The sequence below is a fragment of the Peromyscus eremicus genome, unplaced genomic scaffold (genome assembly GCF_949786415.1).
Source record: "Peromyscus eremicus unplaced genomic scaffold, PerEre_H2_v1 PerEre#2#unplaced_1634, whole genome shotgun sequence".
NCBI classification, from domain to species: domain Eukaryota; kingdom Metazoa; phylum Chordata; class Mammalia; order Rodentia; family Cricetidae; genus Peromyscus; species Peromyscus eremicus.
In genome coordinates this window covers 1-18,856 of record NW_026735869.1, presented here as the reverse complement: position 1 = coordinate 18,856, position 18,856 = coordinate 1, and the positions used below count along the sequence as shown (strand labels likewise).

The following is an 18,856-nucleotide window of genomic DNA, read 5'->3' as shown; positions in this document are numbered from 1 at the left end:
AGCCTCTAACTGCCTAGTGCAATTTAGGGTGTGGCTTATGCAAAGCAGCACTGAAATCTGATCTCTGGTTTCCACTTCCCTGGAATCAGATCCTTTGCCCAAGGTGTCTTATGCTTGGGTTTTCCTTGTAACAAAATTAAAAAACCACATCAGATAAAGAAAGAATGCGTAGACCTCCCATACAAAAGTCCCCTTCATGTTGTTGATCCCACCGAAGAAAAGTAAAACCCACCAACCTGAATTGTTTGGGCTTGAAGGAAGCAGGCTTTACTTCTGTGTACAGTAAAACAGGTTCAGGGGCCATTCCAACCCGCCACCCCAACCCTAGCCCCAATGTGGGGCTCAGGAGATCAGCAGCAAGTTAACTCTCAGCTCCTTTTAGAGGGCAAAATCTGGGAGTCTGCAGAAGTAACTTTGTCAACATAGGAACTTGCCAAGTAAAATACCAAAAGTAATAGTGGTTTTGAGATTATTTGTAAGAAAATCTCCTGATTTGGGGCAGTGTAGTTCAAGGCACAGTCAGGTTGGGGACCAAGTTGAATTGCAGGAAGGGTCAAGGTATGGTCAGGTCAAATTCCAGAAAAATAGAAAATAAAGTTTTACAGCAAACCAAAATAAACTCATTTTTTCCTTGTAAGCTTTTGATCTTAAGATGGAGTCAGGCTGGTCCACCAATGTCCTAGGGTGTTCTCTGGGCGGTGGGGGAGGGAACTGGGAGGAGTGGAGGGAGGGGAAATTACTGTTGGGGGTTGTATTGTGGGAGAGAAGAATAAATAAAAGAAAGAAAGCAAACATGATTTAAGAGAAAAGTCATCATTCTCACACCAAAAACATTTCTCTTTTTTTATTAATTATTTTGGAATATCATATAAAGATTTTTTTATTATAATCACCTTCCCTACCAGAACTCCTCCTAGACCTTCCCCATTCTCTCTACCTATCCAGCTTGGTCTCTTCATTATTTTAAACTCAAGGCCAATTTGTGCTGTCCAATTACTCTATGGTATGATGGAATCCAAAGGAGTGTAGTCAACCTGCTAGGGGTCACACCCTTAAATAAAACTGATCCTCACTGTCCCACAAGCTAACAGTTGCCAGCACATCCTTAGTTAAATATAGGACTTCATACCCACTTCACCCCCCCCATGCTGGAACATTGACTGCTTGATGATGTTCAAGTCTCGTGCGTGCTATTACAATCGTTCTGAGTTTGTATGTAGAACTTCCCTGTTGTGTCTCGAAAACACTATTCCTAAATGTCTCATTGAAAAGCAATGTTTCAGGGGCAAATCTCATTTGGTTTTCTGTACAGAAATGATGTAAATTGTTATTCATTTCATTCCGTGTCACTTGTATACACATTCTCTAATTATTTGCAGTTCTATGTCATGTACCATACACCTTTTGTAAATATTTTTTTTCTTTCTGTACGTGTTTTTTTTTTTTTTTTGGTTTTTCAAGACAGGGTTTCTCTGTGTAGCTTTGCGCCTTTCCTGGAACTCACTTGGTAGCCCAGGCTGGCCTCGAACTCACAGAGATCCTCCTGGCTCTGCCTCCCGAGTGCTGGGATTAAAGGCGTGCGCCACCACCGCCCGGCTGTGTTTTTTTTTTAATCAAGCTGCCTGCTTGTGTACAAGTTTTCTGCATTTTAATTAATGAAACTATTTATGCATGTATGAATTTGTGTAAGTGTGGTGGTATTGTGTTCCCCAAAATATTGTGTACCTTAATAAACTTATCTAGGGTCAGAGAACAGATAAGCCACAAGATACTTAGGCTAGAAAATGTTAGCACACGCCTTTAATCCTAGCATTCCAGAGACAGAAATCCCTCTGTATCTCTGTGAGTTCAAGGCTGCATTGGAAACAGCCAGGCATGGTGACTCACGCCTTTAATCTCAGAAAGCAAGCCTTTAATCCCAGGGAGTGGTGGTAGAAAGCAGAAAGGTTTATAAGGCGTGAGGACCAGAAATTAGAAGCATTTGGCTGGTTAAGCATTTGGCTGGTTAAGCGTTCAGGATTTCGAGCAGCAGTTCAGCTGAGAGCCATTGGGATGAGGACACAGACGCTTCCAGTCTGAGGAAACAAGACCAGCTGAGGTTAGCTGTGGCTTGTTCTGTCTCTCTGATCTTCCAGTGTTTAACCCAATACCTGGCTCAGGTTTGATTTTATTAATAAGAACTTTTAAGATTCATGCTACATGTAAGTATTGCTGGGGACGAGCCTCAGCAGTTTTGGGAGTCCGAAGGATGGGATACCTGGAAGGAGCAGTAATGACTCAGAGACAATGCTTGTGCAAGCTGACAGGTCACTTCGGGCTTCTGCAATTGCTAAGTAGCTTCTTTGTTACAGGTTCTTCAGTGCGGTGATATTGTGTTCCCCAAAATATTGTGCACCCTAATAAACTTATCTGGGATCAGACACAGAATAGCCACTAGATACAAAGGCTAGAAAATGGTGGCACATACACCTTTAATCCTAGCATTCCAGAGGTAGATATCCCTCTGGATCTTTGTGAGTTCAAGGCCACATTGGAAACAGCCAAGCATGGTGACACACGCCTTTAATCCCAGAATGTGAGCCTTTAATCCCAGGGAGTGATGGCAAAACCAAAAAGATATGTAAGGCGTGAAGTCCAGGAACTAGAAGCTTTTAGCTGGTTAAGGCTTCAGGCTTTGGAGCAGCAGTTCAGCTGAGATTCATTCTGAATGAGGACTCAGAGGCTTCCAGTCTGAGGAAATAGAATCAGCTGAGGAACTGGCGAGGTGAGGTGGCTGTGGCCTGTCCTGTCTCTCTGATCTTCCAGCATTCACCTCGATACCTGGCTCAGGTTTGATTTTATTAATAAGAACTTTTAAGATCCATGCTACAGCTTCCTTTAGCTTCTGCTTTTGCCCTGGTAACCTCAGTCTTTTATTATCATAAGCAAGGGGGAACAGAAAGAAAAGGGGAAATCACCCAATACAAAATATTCTCATGATTCCAAAGGTTATTCTTAGAAAATAACCAATATATTCTTCATCATCTTTTACTAAACACAGGAACTATCCCAGACTTAACACCAAAGCAAGCATAGTCTATTTTTATTATTAATAATTATACAATCTTTTGAGCACTTGACCCAAAGGCTAGCAACATGCAATTTTGCAAAAAAGGTAAAAATAAAAACAGTGGTCAATATACCAGGACAGTCATTTCCTTCTCACACAGCCTGATCTGACCTCAAGACCCCTGCAGCCGCCTAAGTTCCTCAGCCCTCTGCAAACACCAAGCCCCATGACTGGTGGGCCACAATGACTTCAGACAAGAGATCTGTCCCTGCAAGTCAGCAACTTCTGTCCTTCTATATCCCAACAATTCCAAGGAAGACCTGATCCAATTTTCAGAGCTTCCATGAAAGGAAGCTCACCTTTTTGGCACCTCTTTTTAATCTCGGAATCCATAAAACTTGTAGCAATCATTCCATCAATTGCCACATTGTCTCCACACCCCTTCAGGAGGAATCAAAAATATCTGGATTAAAGCTGCCATCTCCCTTTTTTGGTGGATGCCACTATTTTCCTCCTATTCTAGGTTCCCACACTTTTAGTTTGTCATCCCATCTATATGTTACTCCATCCACAGTCTTCAACCAATACCCCTTAGGATCTCAAGTTTTACACAATGCCCTTGGAATATCCTCAGAAACTGAATTATTCATCATGGCCAATTTGAGTCCAGTGTGTTATAGTTGACCACACATTCGGTACAGTTTACCCAAACCTGAAAAGCTTCCCCAGGCTGCAGGTTCTTTCCCATGAACTGCTTAACTGCCTGGGTGATCATCTCTGTATAATTTCCTATTAAATTTACTTTACTCCTTTCCTGTATCACAGAAATCACCATTGATCTAGGAACACAGAACATGAAGATCAGATAGAAGAAAAAGACGGAGATCTGCAAGCTGCATGCCCACGAGTGCCCACTTGGACTTTTGCAGTCAGAGATAGCAACAATGACATCAAAATAGAGAACTACTGCATCTTGGTATTCTCACCCAGTATATGCAAGATACTGGCGACATTATCATCATGCAATGTTTTGGATGCGAAGCCACCAGAATGCCTACAGAAAGTCCAAGGATTCCCATTTCGTGTCCCCATGGTTCTCCCCTTATGGAGTTCCTCCATGGAACTCTCTTGCTTATGAGGCTAGGCATCCTTGGAATTTTCAAGGCCAGCACATGGTCTGGCAGGAGCCTCCCTACAGTGTTTCACATCTCAAAAGCTCTGTGTGGTGGTATTGTGTTCCCAAAAATATTGTGTATCCTAATAAATTTATCTGGGGTCAGAGAACAGACAGCCACTAGATACAGAGGCTAGAAAATGGTGGCACACACACCTTTAATCCTAGCATTCCAGAGATAGAAATCCCTCTGGATCTCTGTGAGTTCAAGGCCACATTGGAAACAGCCAAGCATGGTGACACACGCCTTTAATCCCAGAAAGCCAGCCTTTAATCCCAGGGAGTGGTGGTAGAAAGCAAAAAGATATATGAGGTGTGAGGACCAGAAACTAGAGGCATTTGGCCTGGTTAAGCATTTGGCTGGTTAAGCTTTCAGGCTTTGGAGCAACACAGTTCAGCTGAGATTCATTCTGGATGAGGACTCAGAGGCTTCCAGTCTGAGGAAACAGGACCAGCTGAGGAACCGGCAAGGTGAGATAGCTGTGGCTTGTTCTGTCTCTCTGATCTACCAGCATTGACCCCAATAACTGGCCTCAGGTTGGATTTTATTAATAAGAACTTTTAAGATTCATGCTACAGCTCTGGGCTTGCTGGGCGGTGGTGGCGCACGCCTTTAATCCCAGCACTCGGGAGGCAGAGCCAGGCGGATCTCTGTGAGTTCGAGGCCAGCCTGGACTACCAAGTGAGTTCCAGGAAAGGCGCAAAACTACGCAGAGAAACTATGTCTCGAAAAACCAAAAAAAAAAAAAAAAAAAAAAAAAAAAAAAAAAAAAAAAAGCTCTGGGCTGCCTCTGTACCATAGCAGTAGAACCCAGGCCTCCACAAGAGAAGATGAAGCCCCGCATGAAGACGAAGAGATGGAGTCCGATTCAGATAATGAAGAAGCAGAATGCGACTTGAGCAGCATGGAAATCACTGAAGAGCTCCGCCAGTAGTTTGCAGAGACCGAGAGGCACAGAGAAGAGCAGCGGCAGCGACAACAATTAGACACAGAGCGCCTGGAAAACTATGTGAATGCCGACCACGGCCTGTACTACAACCACCACCAGTCAGTGGAGTCCCCATCTGAGGAGCCTGGGGAGCGGCGCCAAGCGGAGATGAAGCGCCTGTATGGGGACAGTGCCCCCAAGATCCTGGCCATGGAGGCTGCTGTGCAGCTAAGCTTTGACAAATACTGTGACAAAAAGCAGTCAAAATATTGGCCTGTCATTCCCCTGAAGTTCTGAGTCCTGGGCACAGGGACCCTAGGGAATGCCTCCAGAACTCTCTTACTTTTGGATGTATTCTCTTCATCTCTCCTGGGCATTTTTCAGAGAAAGAGGCCTATATACTGACACAGTGGATACAGTCTGTCAGCCACTTAGAATTCTGTCAGCAGGAGGTGTACTATTGCCAACACAAGGAATACTATAAAGCAATAATCATATTCTGTATGTCTTTGAAGTGTTTGAAGATTGCCTATCCATCTGAAATAGTATCTTTATATATGTAGAAAACCTAATATGAGTATAAGCTTGCTTATTATAGATGACTATTAACCTGTGTTTCTTAATTATATATTATAATTTCAAATGAGCTGTATAAACATAAAACCCCAAAACAAAAATAGAAATATACATATAGTATAGCAAAATTGACCCTAAACCTACACTAATAAACCAAAATCCATACCAATGTAAAGGATTTGAGACCAACAGTTGATTTTGGAATTAAAGTAGACTCAATAATCTACCTTTTTTCATCATTTCTGTATCAAACCCCTCTTTTTTTTTTAAGAAAAAGATTGACTGTGACCATTAACCATTTATAACCAAACCCCTTTAAATGAAAACAAACATTCACAAACAATATTTTGGGAATTTGGACATAGTTTTCTAAACTACTTCCTGCTGATTGGGGGCTCTGGTAATCTTATGGTGATCCTGAGAAAATTTGAGATAACGGTCAAGTCCTGGGAAAACCAGCTGTAACTTTTGCTGATAGATGCCATCTGTCAAGGTTCAGGAGGTCTCACTTGATCAAATCTGATCCATCTTAACCTGGAACTAATCCACAGCCTCTTGCTTCCTGTGGAAACAAAAGCAAAGCCTCTTTTCCAAAGCAACATATTCTTAGATCCAAATTTTGAAGTCAAAATACCTTTAAAATATATATGTTGGCTTAACTTAGCAGCCCCCACAATCAAATGCCTCTCTGTAATTAAAAATCCCAAAGACAACATAATGTACAGTATTCAGACTGTCTGTGTATTTTCCATCTTTACATGGCTTTTTTTATTACTCTATTTCTATTTTAAGGACTTTCTTTACCCTTTTTTTATTCTCTCCCAAGCCTATGTATATTTTTAAGCACACTGTAACCCTTTTAGAGGTTTTTTTTTTTTCCATCTGAATCTGTCCTTATTGTGTATCTGTAATCCTTTTCTGACCAGGAGAGTTTTTAAATTGCTAAGCTGCATGACTAGGACCAAGTGGCAGCTTTGGCTGCTGGCTCCTCCCTGCTTGGCTTTTCAACATGGCCGGAGGTACCAACGAGTCATGCTTACCTCTCCAATTCTTGAAAGCAGTATTAATTAGTGTATTACTATGTTTTTAAGCCTGTGGCTGTGCTCCCAGGCCTTTAGGCAGTGGCCAGGAGAAGGCTCTTTGTATTATAGCCTGTGAAAGACTGCGAGAGTCTGCCATGTCACTGCTGAAGCCCTCAGTAGCTAGGGGATTCTGTATTATCTGCACTAGGAAGATGTTCTTAGCTCTGTTTTAGAACCTTTTTTTAAAGCTCTCAGGTTTTATGTGGAAATTCATGCCAAATGTCTGGGCACCAATTCTAGACTGAAGTTTCTTGGTCCCATTTGGTCCTACCTGGGCAGCAGCCATTTTTATAAAATAATCACTCAGAGACTTAATCTTAATTACAAACTGTTTGGTCTATGGCTCAGGCTTATTGTTAGCTAGCTCTGACATCTTAAGTTTACCCATTTCTATTAATCTATGTATTGCTATGTGGCCGTGGCACTACCAGTCTGCTGGCATCTTGTTCCTTGGATAGCTGGATGGAGTCTGCCCTGACTTGGCCCTTCTTCTCCCTGTCTCTCTGCTTAGATTTTCCCCTTGGCTCTTATCCTGCCTTACCATATGCCAAAATAGCTTTATTTAATTAGCCAATGGGAGCAACATATTCAGAGCATACAGAAAGACCATCCCACAGCAGGAACTTCTTGGGATGAATAAAGGTTTTGGTAGAAAAGGGAGGGGGCATGAGAAAGGGTAATGGAAATGAACATGAGTAGAACTGATGATATACATATATGTAACTCATTTTGTATTGTGGATTTCCTTGTGATAATGTATACCTAATACTTTATTTCTAATTTATCCTCCATTTCAGTGTATATTTAAAGGAGATCAGAAGAAAATCCTGGTCCTCAAACACATTCTTGAAATTGAATTTTAGAAAGATTTTTATCTCAATTATTCAGCATCAAGTGGCTGTAGTGATAGTTTCAGGATTAAAGAATATTAAAGCAGGTAATATATGTACAATCAAATTGATGATGACAATACAAATTTTGGGGCATGCTAATTATCATTTTCACCATTTCTTTAACATTTATTCTTATCTTTGAAGTTAATCACCATTAATAACATATTTTGAAGATATTTATATGTTAAATTAGTGAAAATCAGTAGGAGTGTTATACAATTGGGCAAGATGATTGCTATGGCAACTTCCAAAATCAAATTTGACTTTATCTTAGCTTGACAATATTTTACTTAAGAATTTTAGAGCAGTTTGTTTTTCTGTCTTTTTTGACTGCCAGTTTTGAAAAACAGGGATATATTGCTTATCTACTTTGCTGTTTATTGTGTTTACCTTTTCATACCTTTTCAAAAGTTTATGGTTTTTTCCACAAACTTATTTATGCTCCTTTCTCCTTTTCTTTAATATTTTGAAATTCAATAACACTTTTTTTTTATTTTTACACATTTCCCTGTTGAAAGTCATTCAGTTCAAATCCCAGTACATGAGCATGCATTCTCTCTGTCATGTGGCTAAATTGTACCTGACTTCCTAGTTCACAGTTAGTGCCCCTCTTTATTTGCATGATGGTTACCTAAATCTTCTTCTATCATGACCATATGACCTGCTTTTAAACATGTCTATGAAATAAATATTATTACTTGTAAGAGATTTACAACTAGACAATTCTAATAGTAAGTTCTTTCTTCAGCAATTTCAAGCACTCTTCCTTGAAACTTGCTGTTGAAACATATTCTGCCAGGTTTCAATACAGGATACAGCATGTCTTCAACAAGCACCATCAACATTTATATGTATAATATGTGTATATGTATTATACATATTATATATCCATATTCTACCAGATTTCAATAGAGGATACATCATGACTTCAACAGCTGCCACCAACATATGTATATATGTATAATATTTAGATCTATTTAAATCTATTATACTATATATAATATGTATTATAAATATATATCTGTAGTATACCAGTCACTAGGGAAGCTGAGACATAAAGATTTCAGGATGGCAGTCAGTCTGGGCTACACAGCGAGATGCTGATGTTTAATTTTAGTAAAATTAATGATTACTTTTTATTATTAATTCAAGTTCTTTTAGACCTTATCCTCCCATTACTTGAACAAATTACCTCTCACTCATTTTTTTTTTAGCCAAAAGAATCTTTACCCTCTGTTGGATCTGCTTGGTCCTGATTCCATAAATGACTGGGTTGAGGGCAGGAGGGATGACTACATAGAGATTGGCCAGGAGGATATGAATATACTGAGGGATGTTATGACCAAAGCGATGAGTGAGGAAGGAGAAAAGAGCTGGACCAAAGAAGGCTAAGATGACACAGATATGGGAGCTACATGTATTAAGAGCCTTCAGACGAGCATCTTGAGAAGGGAGGTGGAAAACGGCATATAAGATCTTAGAATAGGAAACTATAATAAGAAGCACATCCAGAAACAAAATGGAAATATTCCCAAGACCATAATAGACATTGGCTCTGATGCTGGCACAGGCCAGTCGTGCCACACCCATGTGCTCACAGTAGGTATGTGGGATGTTTCTGTGTCCACAGTAAGGCAGCCTCAGGAGGAGAAAAATGATGGGAACAATCATGCATAGGCTTCTTATAACCACGACCATAGCAATCACACCGATGACTCTGTTGGTGAGGATCATGGTGTACCTGAGAGGGTTGCAAATAGCCACATAACGATCAAAGCCCATGGCAAGGAGTATGATGCTCTCCATGACTGTGAAGAAATGGATGAAAAAGACTTGAGCAACACAACATCCAAAGCACAGCTCCTGGAGGCCGAACCAGAAGATGCCCAACATCTTAGGGATGGTAGCAGTAGAGAGACTTAGGTCAATCATAGACAGAATAGCCAGAAAGTAGAACATGGGTTGGTGAAGGCTCCTGTCAGTCCATATGACAAACAGAATGATAAAGTTTCCAACAAGAGCGATCAGATACACAACACAGAATGGAAAGCCCAGCCAGAACTGTGCAGCTTCCAGTCCTGGAATCCCCAGCAACAGGAAGGATAGAGGGTGGGCCTCAGTGACATTGGGCAAGGGCATTCTTTTGCAGGCTGAAGCTGGGCATGGCATGGTTTAAAAGCTGTTGTCAGTTTCCATGGGACAGTTCATCCAGGCTTAATAGAGAGCTACAAAAATTTAAAGAGTCTTCAAACAATGTGTTGATATTAAAAATACATTTCTCCTAAGGCCTTTGAGTTTTTCCCCCATTCTTCAGTTTTGTATAAATAATCCTAGTAACATTGCTCACTTACACCAGAAGTGTGAGAAGCTGAGATGCCAGATGTGAGCTACACAGTTCTTAAAATTAGTATTTAGAGTAAGAAAGAAGGTGAACTCCCCTCTTTTCAAGAGCTAGGTATTAGGAGGATATAATAAAACTGGTAAGTACTACAATAGCTATCATTAGTTTGGTATCTATTATTGAAAAACATTGCATCTATCATTATTACTTAGCTGTTTCATACAGTTATAATTTGCTGACATAAATTTTACTGTATCTGGTTTTATGGAGAAGAAGATGTTTTAGAAAGTTAAACCACTTCTCAGTATTTCCCATGTTAATAAACAGAAGTGTCAAGATTTCAAAACAAGTTGAAATTAATCATGTGACATAGTCTAGATCTGTCTTTGTAAATTTGTTAGTGGAAGCAGTACAAAGAGAGAGAGGAAGAAATGGGTCTGAGGGAGAATAATTTGTACAAAATTTCCTTAAAGGAAAAAATCTGCATAATTTAAGCTACTATAATTTGAAGCTTTTATAAAACCATGATAATTATAACAGTGTTTTGTGGCCCAAAAGTGAATAAATTAAAAAGTAGAAAAAGACAGTGGAACTGAATTGGGAGTCTAAAAGCAGACACACATATCTCATAGGATCTGGGTCTTTAAAAGGAAGATAGCCTCCGGTAAGAATTTAAGATGGGTTAGCATAAGGAAATGGTGACCCATGAAGCATCTTCCCCATCTGAAGCTGCCTTATGAGAGCCTGCTGACTTCTAGTTGAAAATATGTAGCATCAAATTTGACCATCAGCCTGAAGCTAAAGTGCAGAGTTTTAGGAAACAGATCTCATGTCTACACTCACTTCTGACATCTTCAGTCTCAGGTCTCCCAAACTATCCTCATCTCAAGAACTTACTAGAGGGACTCATAAAAATCATTCAAAGCTATTGTGTTCATTCAGACAGCTTCTTACTGGAAAAGGATCCTGATTACAATTAGACTCAGAAAGATATGCCTGGGAAAACCTGTGAGGTTTACAAATGTGAGGTACCCACTGTCCTCTCATGGAGTTGTGATGCACTATCCTCTTGACATTGTATGACAATGTACATAGAGCATATTACCATCTAGGGAAGATTACCTGGACATTTTCATTGTGGTCTAATTACATGACTAATAAGCATGACTTTTTTTTTTTTTTTTTTTTTTTTGGTTTTTCGAGACAGAGTTTCTCTGTGCAGCTTTGCACCTTTCCTGGAACTCACTTGGTAGCCCAGGCTGGCCTCGAACTCACAGAGATCCGCCTGGCTCTGCCTCCCGAGTGCTGGGATTAAAGGCGTGCGCCACCACCGCCCGGCCAAGCATGACTTTTTGCTTACTTCATGGCTGACATAGCATTATATTTGCTACTTTTCATGTTGACTGATGCCACTTGATCAAATCTCCAAACAAGTTCATGTTCTTGGTTAGTTTTCTTTAAGCATGAGTTTCTAATTAATTCTTTAAGAAGTTCATACAACCTATTTTGATTCTATGGCCTGGCTGCACCCTGCAGTTGGCATGTCATTTCAAGTCCTCACTTTGAACAAATTCATGAAGATTACCTCCTGGAGGCCCAGAACACTAAAGAGCTGCACTCTTTTTGTACAAATAAAAGTTCTTTATTACATGTTTACAAACTTATTTCCCAAAGTACTTGCTGCTGTTGTATCTGAGCTTTTTGACCTCATGCTTCATCTTCTCATCTTGTACATAACTGTAAATTCTAATAACCAGCTTTGAATTTAACTTATTCCTGAACTATGAAGAATGAAGAGAAGCCAAACAGCTAATACTTATATTGAGTCCTTTCCCATGTCAAAGTATTGTGAAGTCAATACAGAGTTAAAATGTATTGCTCTGTCCTCTAACTATTATAGCTCTTTTCTTTGTATATCACTTATTATGTCACTAAAAAGACAGCAAATATAGGAAAACTAAGTAAAATTACAGAACATTTAGTGATATTAGATTATGACACAGGATTAGATCCTGATTCTGCTCTCAGTTTACTGAGTGTAGGCATGTTACATGATTCCCTGAGTTTCTGTTTCATGTAGATAATGCACAGTAGTGTCTATTATTGAGTTGAATAAGTGAAATTATATATGTTTGAAATATTGTAGATGGCAATAAATTTTCTTTCCAATGTATTTCCCCCTTAATTTTGCCCTACAGCATTAATACATGGCATCATGTTCACTGCTCTGGTATTATACATTTTAAGTATTTCACCCATAAAGAGACGTTTCTTGCTTGTTTACTCTTTTCTAATTATACTTTTATTTTTCAAAAGTTACATGAATATTCTAAATCTTCCCAATTTCTGAGAATCTAAATTCTAAGTATATATTGCAGAGACTTACCAATATTTTCTTTCTTTCTCTGAGAGTCATGTAACAATTGTGTATTCAGTTTTAAAATACAGATACATGGCTTAAAGGGAGCCTTTAATATACCTTAGGGGATATTAATAATGTGTGTGTGTGTGTGTGTGTGTGTGTGTGTGTGTGTGTGTGTACTCAAGCTCTGGGGCAGACGGTTAGTAATAATGTCTCCAGATGCCAGAGTCCTTCTAGTAAACAACAGTAATTCCCTTTAGTCACTGCACCAGGCGAAGAGCCATTCTTGGCTAATCTCAGTGAACAATTTTCCTGTATTTAATTAATTGCCACTTTTTTGCTATTTCATATATTATTTTTTGCAAGTTCCATTTTGTCTTTTGTTTTCTGTCTTCTTTCCCAGCCCCCTCTTCTCCAGCCTATGTATTGCTAGCTCTACCCACATTCAATTCTGTCTGTGGCTGGGAGGAGAGAGGAAGTGAAGCATTAGTATTTTCATTCTTAGAAAATACATGCATTATAAAACATGAAGTTTGCAGTTCCATGGTGCATAGTGCAGTCACAATGCTGTGCTTTTATCATTTCTATCTAGTTCTAAAATTTCTTATCTTTCCAAAGTAAACACTAAAGTCATTAAGTAGTCACTTCCCTACTCATTCCTCCCTCCAGTCCCTGGGAAACATTACTTCACTTTCTGTCCTTATTAATTTTCTTTAAAGTTTATTCTAGATAGTTTGTATAATGGAACCATGCTATGTAGCTTGCTCAATTATGAATTCTATTTTATGGATTTATATGTCTTTCTTCACATCAGCATATATTACATTTCATACACTACTATAGTTTTTGTTTCGATTTGATCTTTTTGGTGTATCTTTATTTTCAATATTTATTGACTTTCATAAAAGTTTCTTTCAAGTGTATCATGCATTTTACCCAAATTAACCCTTCATAGCTTCTTAATTCTTTCCCCCTCCTGCTAGTCTACTTCCTACATTTTCACTTACACTTTCATGTTTCTCTCTCTCTCTCTTTCTCTCTCTCTCTCTCTCTCTCTCTCTCTCTCTCTCTCTCTCTCTCACACACACACACACACACACACACACACATATTCTTGGATACACAACTGAGAGGAAAAATGCTATTTCTGTCTATCTGCATCTGATTTATTTCACATAATATGATTAAGTTGCATCCCCTTTCTAGCAAATGATGTTACTGTATTCTTCCTTATTATGGAATGGCACCCTAATGTATACTTGTACCACATTTTCTTTATCTATTCTATGGATGATGGGCACCTAGTCACCATGACTTGATTATTGTGAATACTGTTGTCTTTTCTCCAGTGTATACTTATATTAGTCTACTAGATCAGGATGATGTGCCATAGACACATGGTTGATATGTTTCCTTTACTCTAATTTCTTTACAACAGATACTTCAACGGGGCATGGAAGTGAGCTAAGCTGTGGTCCCTTGTAGCTGAGGTATCCACATTTATTTTGTTTCTGTTGTTGCAGTAAAGAAGCTGTCCGGGAACAGCTTTCTGACCTTCCCTTAGTTGTGCCTACTTGGATCCTTCTTAGTAGCTTGGGATTTTTAATAGTCCTTATTCTCTGTGTTAAAGGACTTGTACCTTGTATTAAAGGAGATTGTACCAATACAGGTTGTATGTTGAGAAATATAAACTGACTCTTGATGGCCTGGAAGTATAACTCAGAGCTGGGGTTCAGGTGGCTGTGAGCTGCCATGTGGGTATTTGCAAGTAAACTCAGATGCTCTCTAAGAGTTATAACTGTGCAACAGTCTTTCCAACTCTGTAAGAAGGTTATTGGCACTGGTTTTGGCAATGAGGTGTTTTGTTTTGTTTTTTTATTTGATCCTAGAAGCACAGGTGACAAAGCAAAAACAGACAAAAGGCTTCGTGAAAGGAATGGCAGAGGGCACTATTATAGATAATAAAGGTTAGTACATAAAAGAGACAAGACAGTGCTAAGGTATCAGACAGCCTGCTGAAAAGATATGCAAAGACATTGGGACATTTCTCAAAGGAAGATAATTACTATACCAATGGGTATATAAACTTCCTTTTTCTCATTTTCTATTAGTTCTTTGAGACTCTCATAAAATGCAATTTTGATCACATTCACCCCTCTTCCTACTTCTCCAAATCCACCTCCTTCCCTACTCAAAACTCAGCGAGAGCAATTAGTGATGGCCATATATTTGTGGATCTCTGGCCTTCCACTGGAGCATTGCCAACCACCAGGAGCATGTTCTGTCATGTGTGGGGACGTAGGTGGACTGAAAGAAACTATCTTCAGTAAAATGAGCCAAACACAGAAAGCCACTAAAAGGTTTAAACTATGTAATTCTTATAAGGAGAAAATATATTGCTAGATACAAGAGTCCAGGGTGTGAGTGAGGTTGGGAAATTAAGATAAAGGGTATAAAGCTTTGGTCACAGGGAATGTATATGTTTTGGAGATCATTTGAATAGAGCTGTGACTGTCATAAAACAATAATGTGGTTTACTTGCAAAGAGTACATCTTACCACTCTCGTGACAAATCTAAGGTAATTGACTTGTTAATTACTTTGATTTAATCATTTTATAATATACACTGACATCAAAACACTGTTTATATAATATAAATATGTAGAATCCTTATATGTCATTATACTTCATTTAGCCTGGCAAAATTAAAATAAAATATGTTCCCTTAAAAAGTTAGATCTACCAATCTTTATTGTCATTTATAATATTTGACACTGCTAATTTTTCAAGGAATTCTCTTGATAAGAGCTCAATTTTGGTACCTTTCAGAGCTTCTTAGTTTGCTATGTTGGGGAATCTTACATTTGTGTTATAACTCAATAATTTCTACTTTTCTTTGCTATGACTTCCCTTCTTTTGTCGTGCTTATTTTTGCTTTTTTTTCTGATTACTTTAAATGGTTATTTAACCCACTATCAGTGTTGCTTTTAACACTTGTGTTTATGCAAAGGCAGTCTCCTGACACAGCTGTTGGTATATCACAGCAGTTTTCACAGAACAAACACTTCCTCCATATCTAGTGTGTGGATGTCTGTCGTCAATGGGATACATGAGATAAATCAGGTGCTCTCACAGAAACACAGTGTTGGAAAATCGATTAATGTATTTATAAGGATAAACTGCAGAAGGAGTAAAAGGGCTCTGTGAAAGGAGGAGCAACAGAGGATGAATAGGAAGATAACAGCAAGAATCCCAGAAATGTACTAGGGGTTTAAAAGTTTAATTTGAAATCACAAGTCAAACACATTCTATCAGTACAAATAAAAGAATCGGTAATTAGGAAGAAACAAAAGAGCAGCAATAGGCTCTTGCCCTTGTATCTTGTATATACAAAAAACGACTGAGAGGAAGAATTCTCTGGAGTCTGCACACTACACCCTGTCAAGGTTCCCATGATACTGTGGGTGCATTCTTAGGGGAATCAGGCCCATGGAAAAAATAAATTCCTTCTGCTCAGCAAACAAATAGTGTGCCCTAGGATAATCCCGACATGTTTCACAGAGATTTAGAAACCAAGGTAAGTCATATCCTGTTTAGACTACAAAAAAGTATCAAGGAGGCTAAAGGAAGGGCTTCTGCCATGCTGGAATGAACTGATGGAGGAAAGGTGGATGTGTAAGTACCAGATGCAGAAAAATTACACATTCACGTAACCTCCAAGGCTGTACCTTCCCTACATACACTTCTTGTATGATCATACAAATTCTTTATTTAAAACTAAGGAGAAATCTGAAGGTGGCTTTGCAGCAATATGTCTATTTTAATTTAGCTACTTTTTTGATCCCGTGTAAGTTTACACATGTCTGAACTGCAAGAAGAGACAGAATGTGCTTCTCTGTTTTCAAGATGCAACAATGGGATCAAACCTTGTTTTTGAATTAGTGAATTTCTGTATAAGTGAATCATGAAGAATGGCTCGCTAGAATAGACATTTATTAAGTAGGAAAATGGAAGGGAAACTCTGATAGATGACATAGATTCTATGACAGACAGTTGGCCATGGGGTTTCAGAATTAGGTACAGAAAAGAAAGTCCATGTGCTTATCTTTCCTATGCTCCTGAGTGAACATGTGGGTATGTGAGAACATAATGCTCTCCTCAGAGTTCCACAGGCATAAGGTTCTTTCTATGGTAGGTAGCCTCAATCTTCTCATTTTCTGCTCTATGGAGCCACTGTTGATAACCTGGACACCAGTCAGTTAAGACTGACTGGTCAGCCTACTGAGTCTTACTGAGATCCCTGAAAGACCACAGATTCCTTCTTAATGTATTCTTCCATTTTGTGTGCTTCCATTTTTCCCACTTTGATTTTATTCTTCCTCTAGAACAAAAAGCTTTTTATTCTTTACCTGCAGTGTTTTGATGTGGGGAATACTTCAGAGGAGATAGCTCAGTTGGCAAAAAGCTAGCCTTCTAAGCACAAGGAACTGAATTTGATCGCCCTGAACCAACACAAATAGCTGGACATTTTTGGCACATAGTTATAATATTATGGGTTTGGAGATGAAGAAAGGTGGATCCTGGGACTTGCTGGTCAACCAGCTTAGCCTGCTAAGTGAGTTCTAGGTCAATGAGAGAATATCCGTTAAAAATAAAAAAGTAAATATAAGATTAAAAAAAATGTCAATGGAACCTGAGGGAAAACACCTAAGGTTTATATATGCACGTGTATACACACTTATACCCACCCTCAAACATATTTGAGTGTGCTTCTGTGTGTCTACAGGCATGTAATCCCACTCCCAAAGTTCTAGTGTCCTTGTTGGACTTTTTCTTAACACCTCCTATTCTTCACAGTGTTCTGCGCATATGTCTACAATAACACTTTCAGTACAAGTTAAAAATGTCCTGTTTGGAGTTTTACTTTTCTTGCCACAAAATGGTATGTCTGAAGGGAGTGTATGGCCAGTTTTACCTAAATTTATGTTCAGATTGTCCAATTGCCACCAGTATTTGTAGAATCTCTGTAAATAATGATGTAATGAATTGGGAAAGTGCTTCCTCAACTGTAATACCATGTATGCTCTCAGCAAATGAAGAATAGAATGATAACTTTATGTCAGATACCTTTATGTACCAAATGTAAGGACTTTAGTTTTCTTTTCCCTAGTATCAGCAACCTAGAAGACACACACACACACACACACACACACACACACACACACACAGAGTGTTCCTCAAACAATTTCTAAAATTGTCAAAATATTTTCATGTCTGCTATGGTTCCTGGACTTTAAATGGGCACCTCTATGAAGGCATATGGGTCAGCATAGGTTTAAACTATGAAACGCTGTATCCTTCAAATTTTTATAAGTCCAAAGTAGATCTCTATATTTTTATTTATTTTTAATTTTTTTCATACAATGTATTTTGATCGCATTCTTTCCCTTATTCCATTCCCTCCAAGACTCCCCTACCCACCCACATTAACCACACCCCAAGGCAGGTTGCATTCATAAACATCTCTGATAGACGCCTTGAATTCTTTCAACAGACAAGTGTTGTTAAATTTGAATATATTCTTTGTGTATCATTATACACAACACAATTACTTCCACATTATTAGCACAATAATTTTTGTAAATAAATGTGCAGCAATGAGCTTCATGCTTGTTTTCTTCAGATGTTTAATTTACTACTTGTTCAGAATTTACTGTAATAGCAGTATCTATTAAACATGGCACTGGGATAGAATCAGAGAAGGAACTTAATGGAAATGTCTTGAGCACTTTAGTCTCTTCTCATGTATATAAGAGAGAAGTATATTGAGAAATTGTGTAGCTCTCTCTTCCAAAGGCTGTTCCATATCTGGACAGTTTCTTTACTGGATGCATTTATTTATCCACTGACCAAATGAAAGCTCTGTCTATATTAAGACAATCTTTCAATTTATATTTTTATCATAGCCACAAAAGAACAAAATGATCTTTGTCAAGTATTATTTTCCCCTTTGTCTTTATTTACTTTCCAAACCTGGTGAGACTTTGTAATAGAGTTATAATGGATATGAATGATTTACTTCCCATAACATAAATTAAAATACCTACAGTTTCATCTCTTCATCTACCTATGAAAATACTGAGAACTTCTACATGAAGCTTCATGCAACCAAACAAAAGAAGGTAAGTTGTTTATCCTGCTCTCAGAACCAGATCACCTTATTAGGTAACACTACACACAGACAACATTGTACACACCACATTTGAGAGTTTTAGCTTCCAAAATAGGGAAAGGTCAAGATAACAAATGCATGAGTGATTCTTATTATTATTAAGCAAAAGCATATGTAACATTAGCTTGTACATCAGCTTTGGAACTTCATCCTCCTCATGCATTCCTGGCCACACCACAGTTGGCAAATTTCTTCTTCTTCCTCTTCTTTGTATTATT

General features: G+C 38.6%; 1 protein-coding gene and 1 pseudogene across 1 annotated transcript; one reads left to right on the top strand and one right to left on the bottom strand.

Annotated features, from left to right (window-relative positions):
* The first annotated feature begins 3,993 nt into the window (after window positions 1–3,993).
* On the top strand, window positions 3,994–5,449 carry LOC131902054 (gem-associated protein 8-like; annotated as a pseudogene).
* Window positions 5,450–8,891: 3,442 nt separating this feature from the next.
* LOC131902055 (olfactory receptor 52E8-like) lies at window positions 8,892–9,867 on the bottom strand. Its single transcript, XM_059253101.1, is given in 2 exon segments — window positions 8,892–9,830; window positions 9,832–9,867. Coding segments are annotated over 2 exon segments (975 nt in total).
* Between the last annotated feature and the right edge of the window lie 8,989 nt (window positions 9,868–18,856).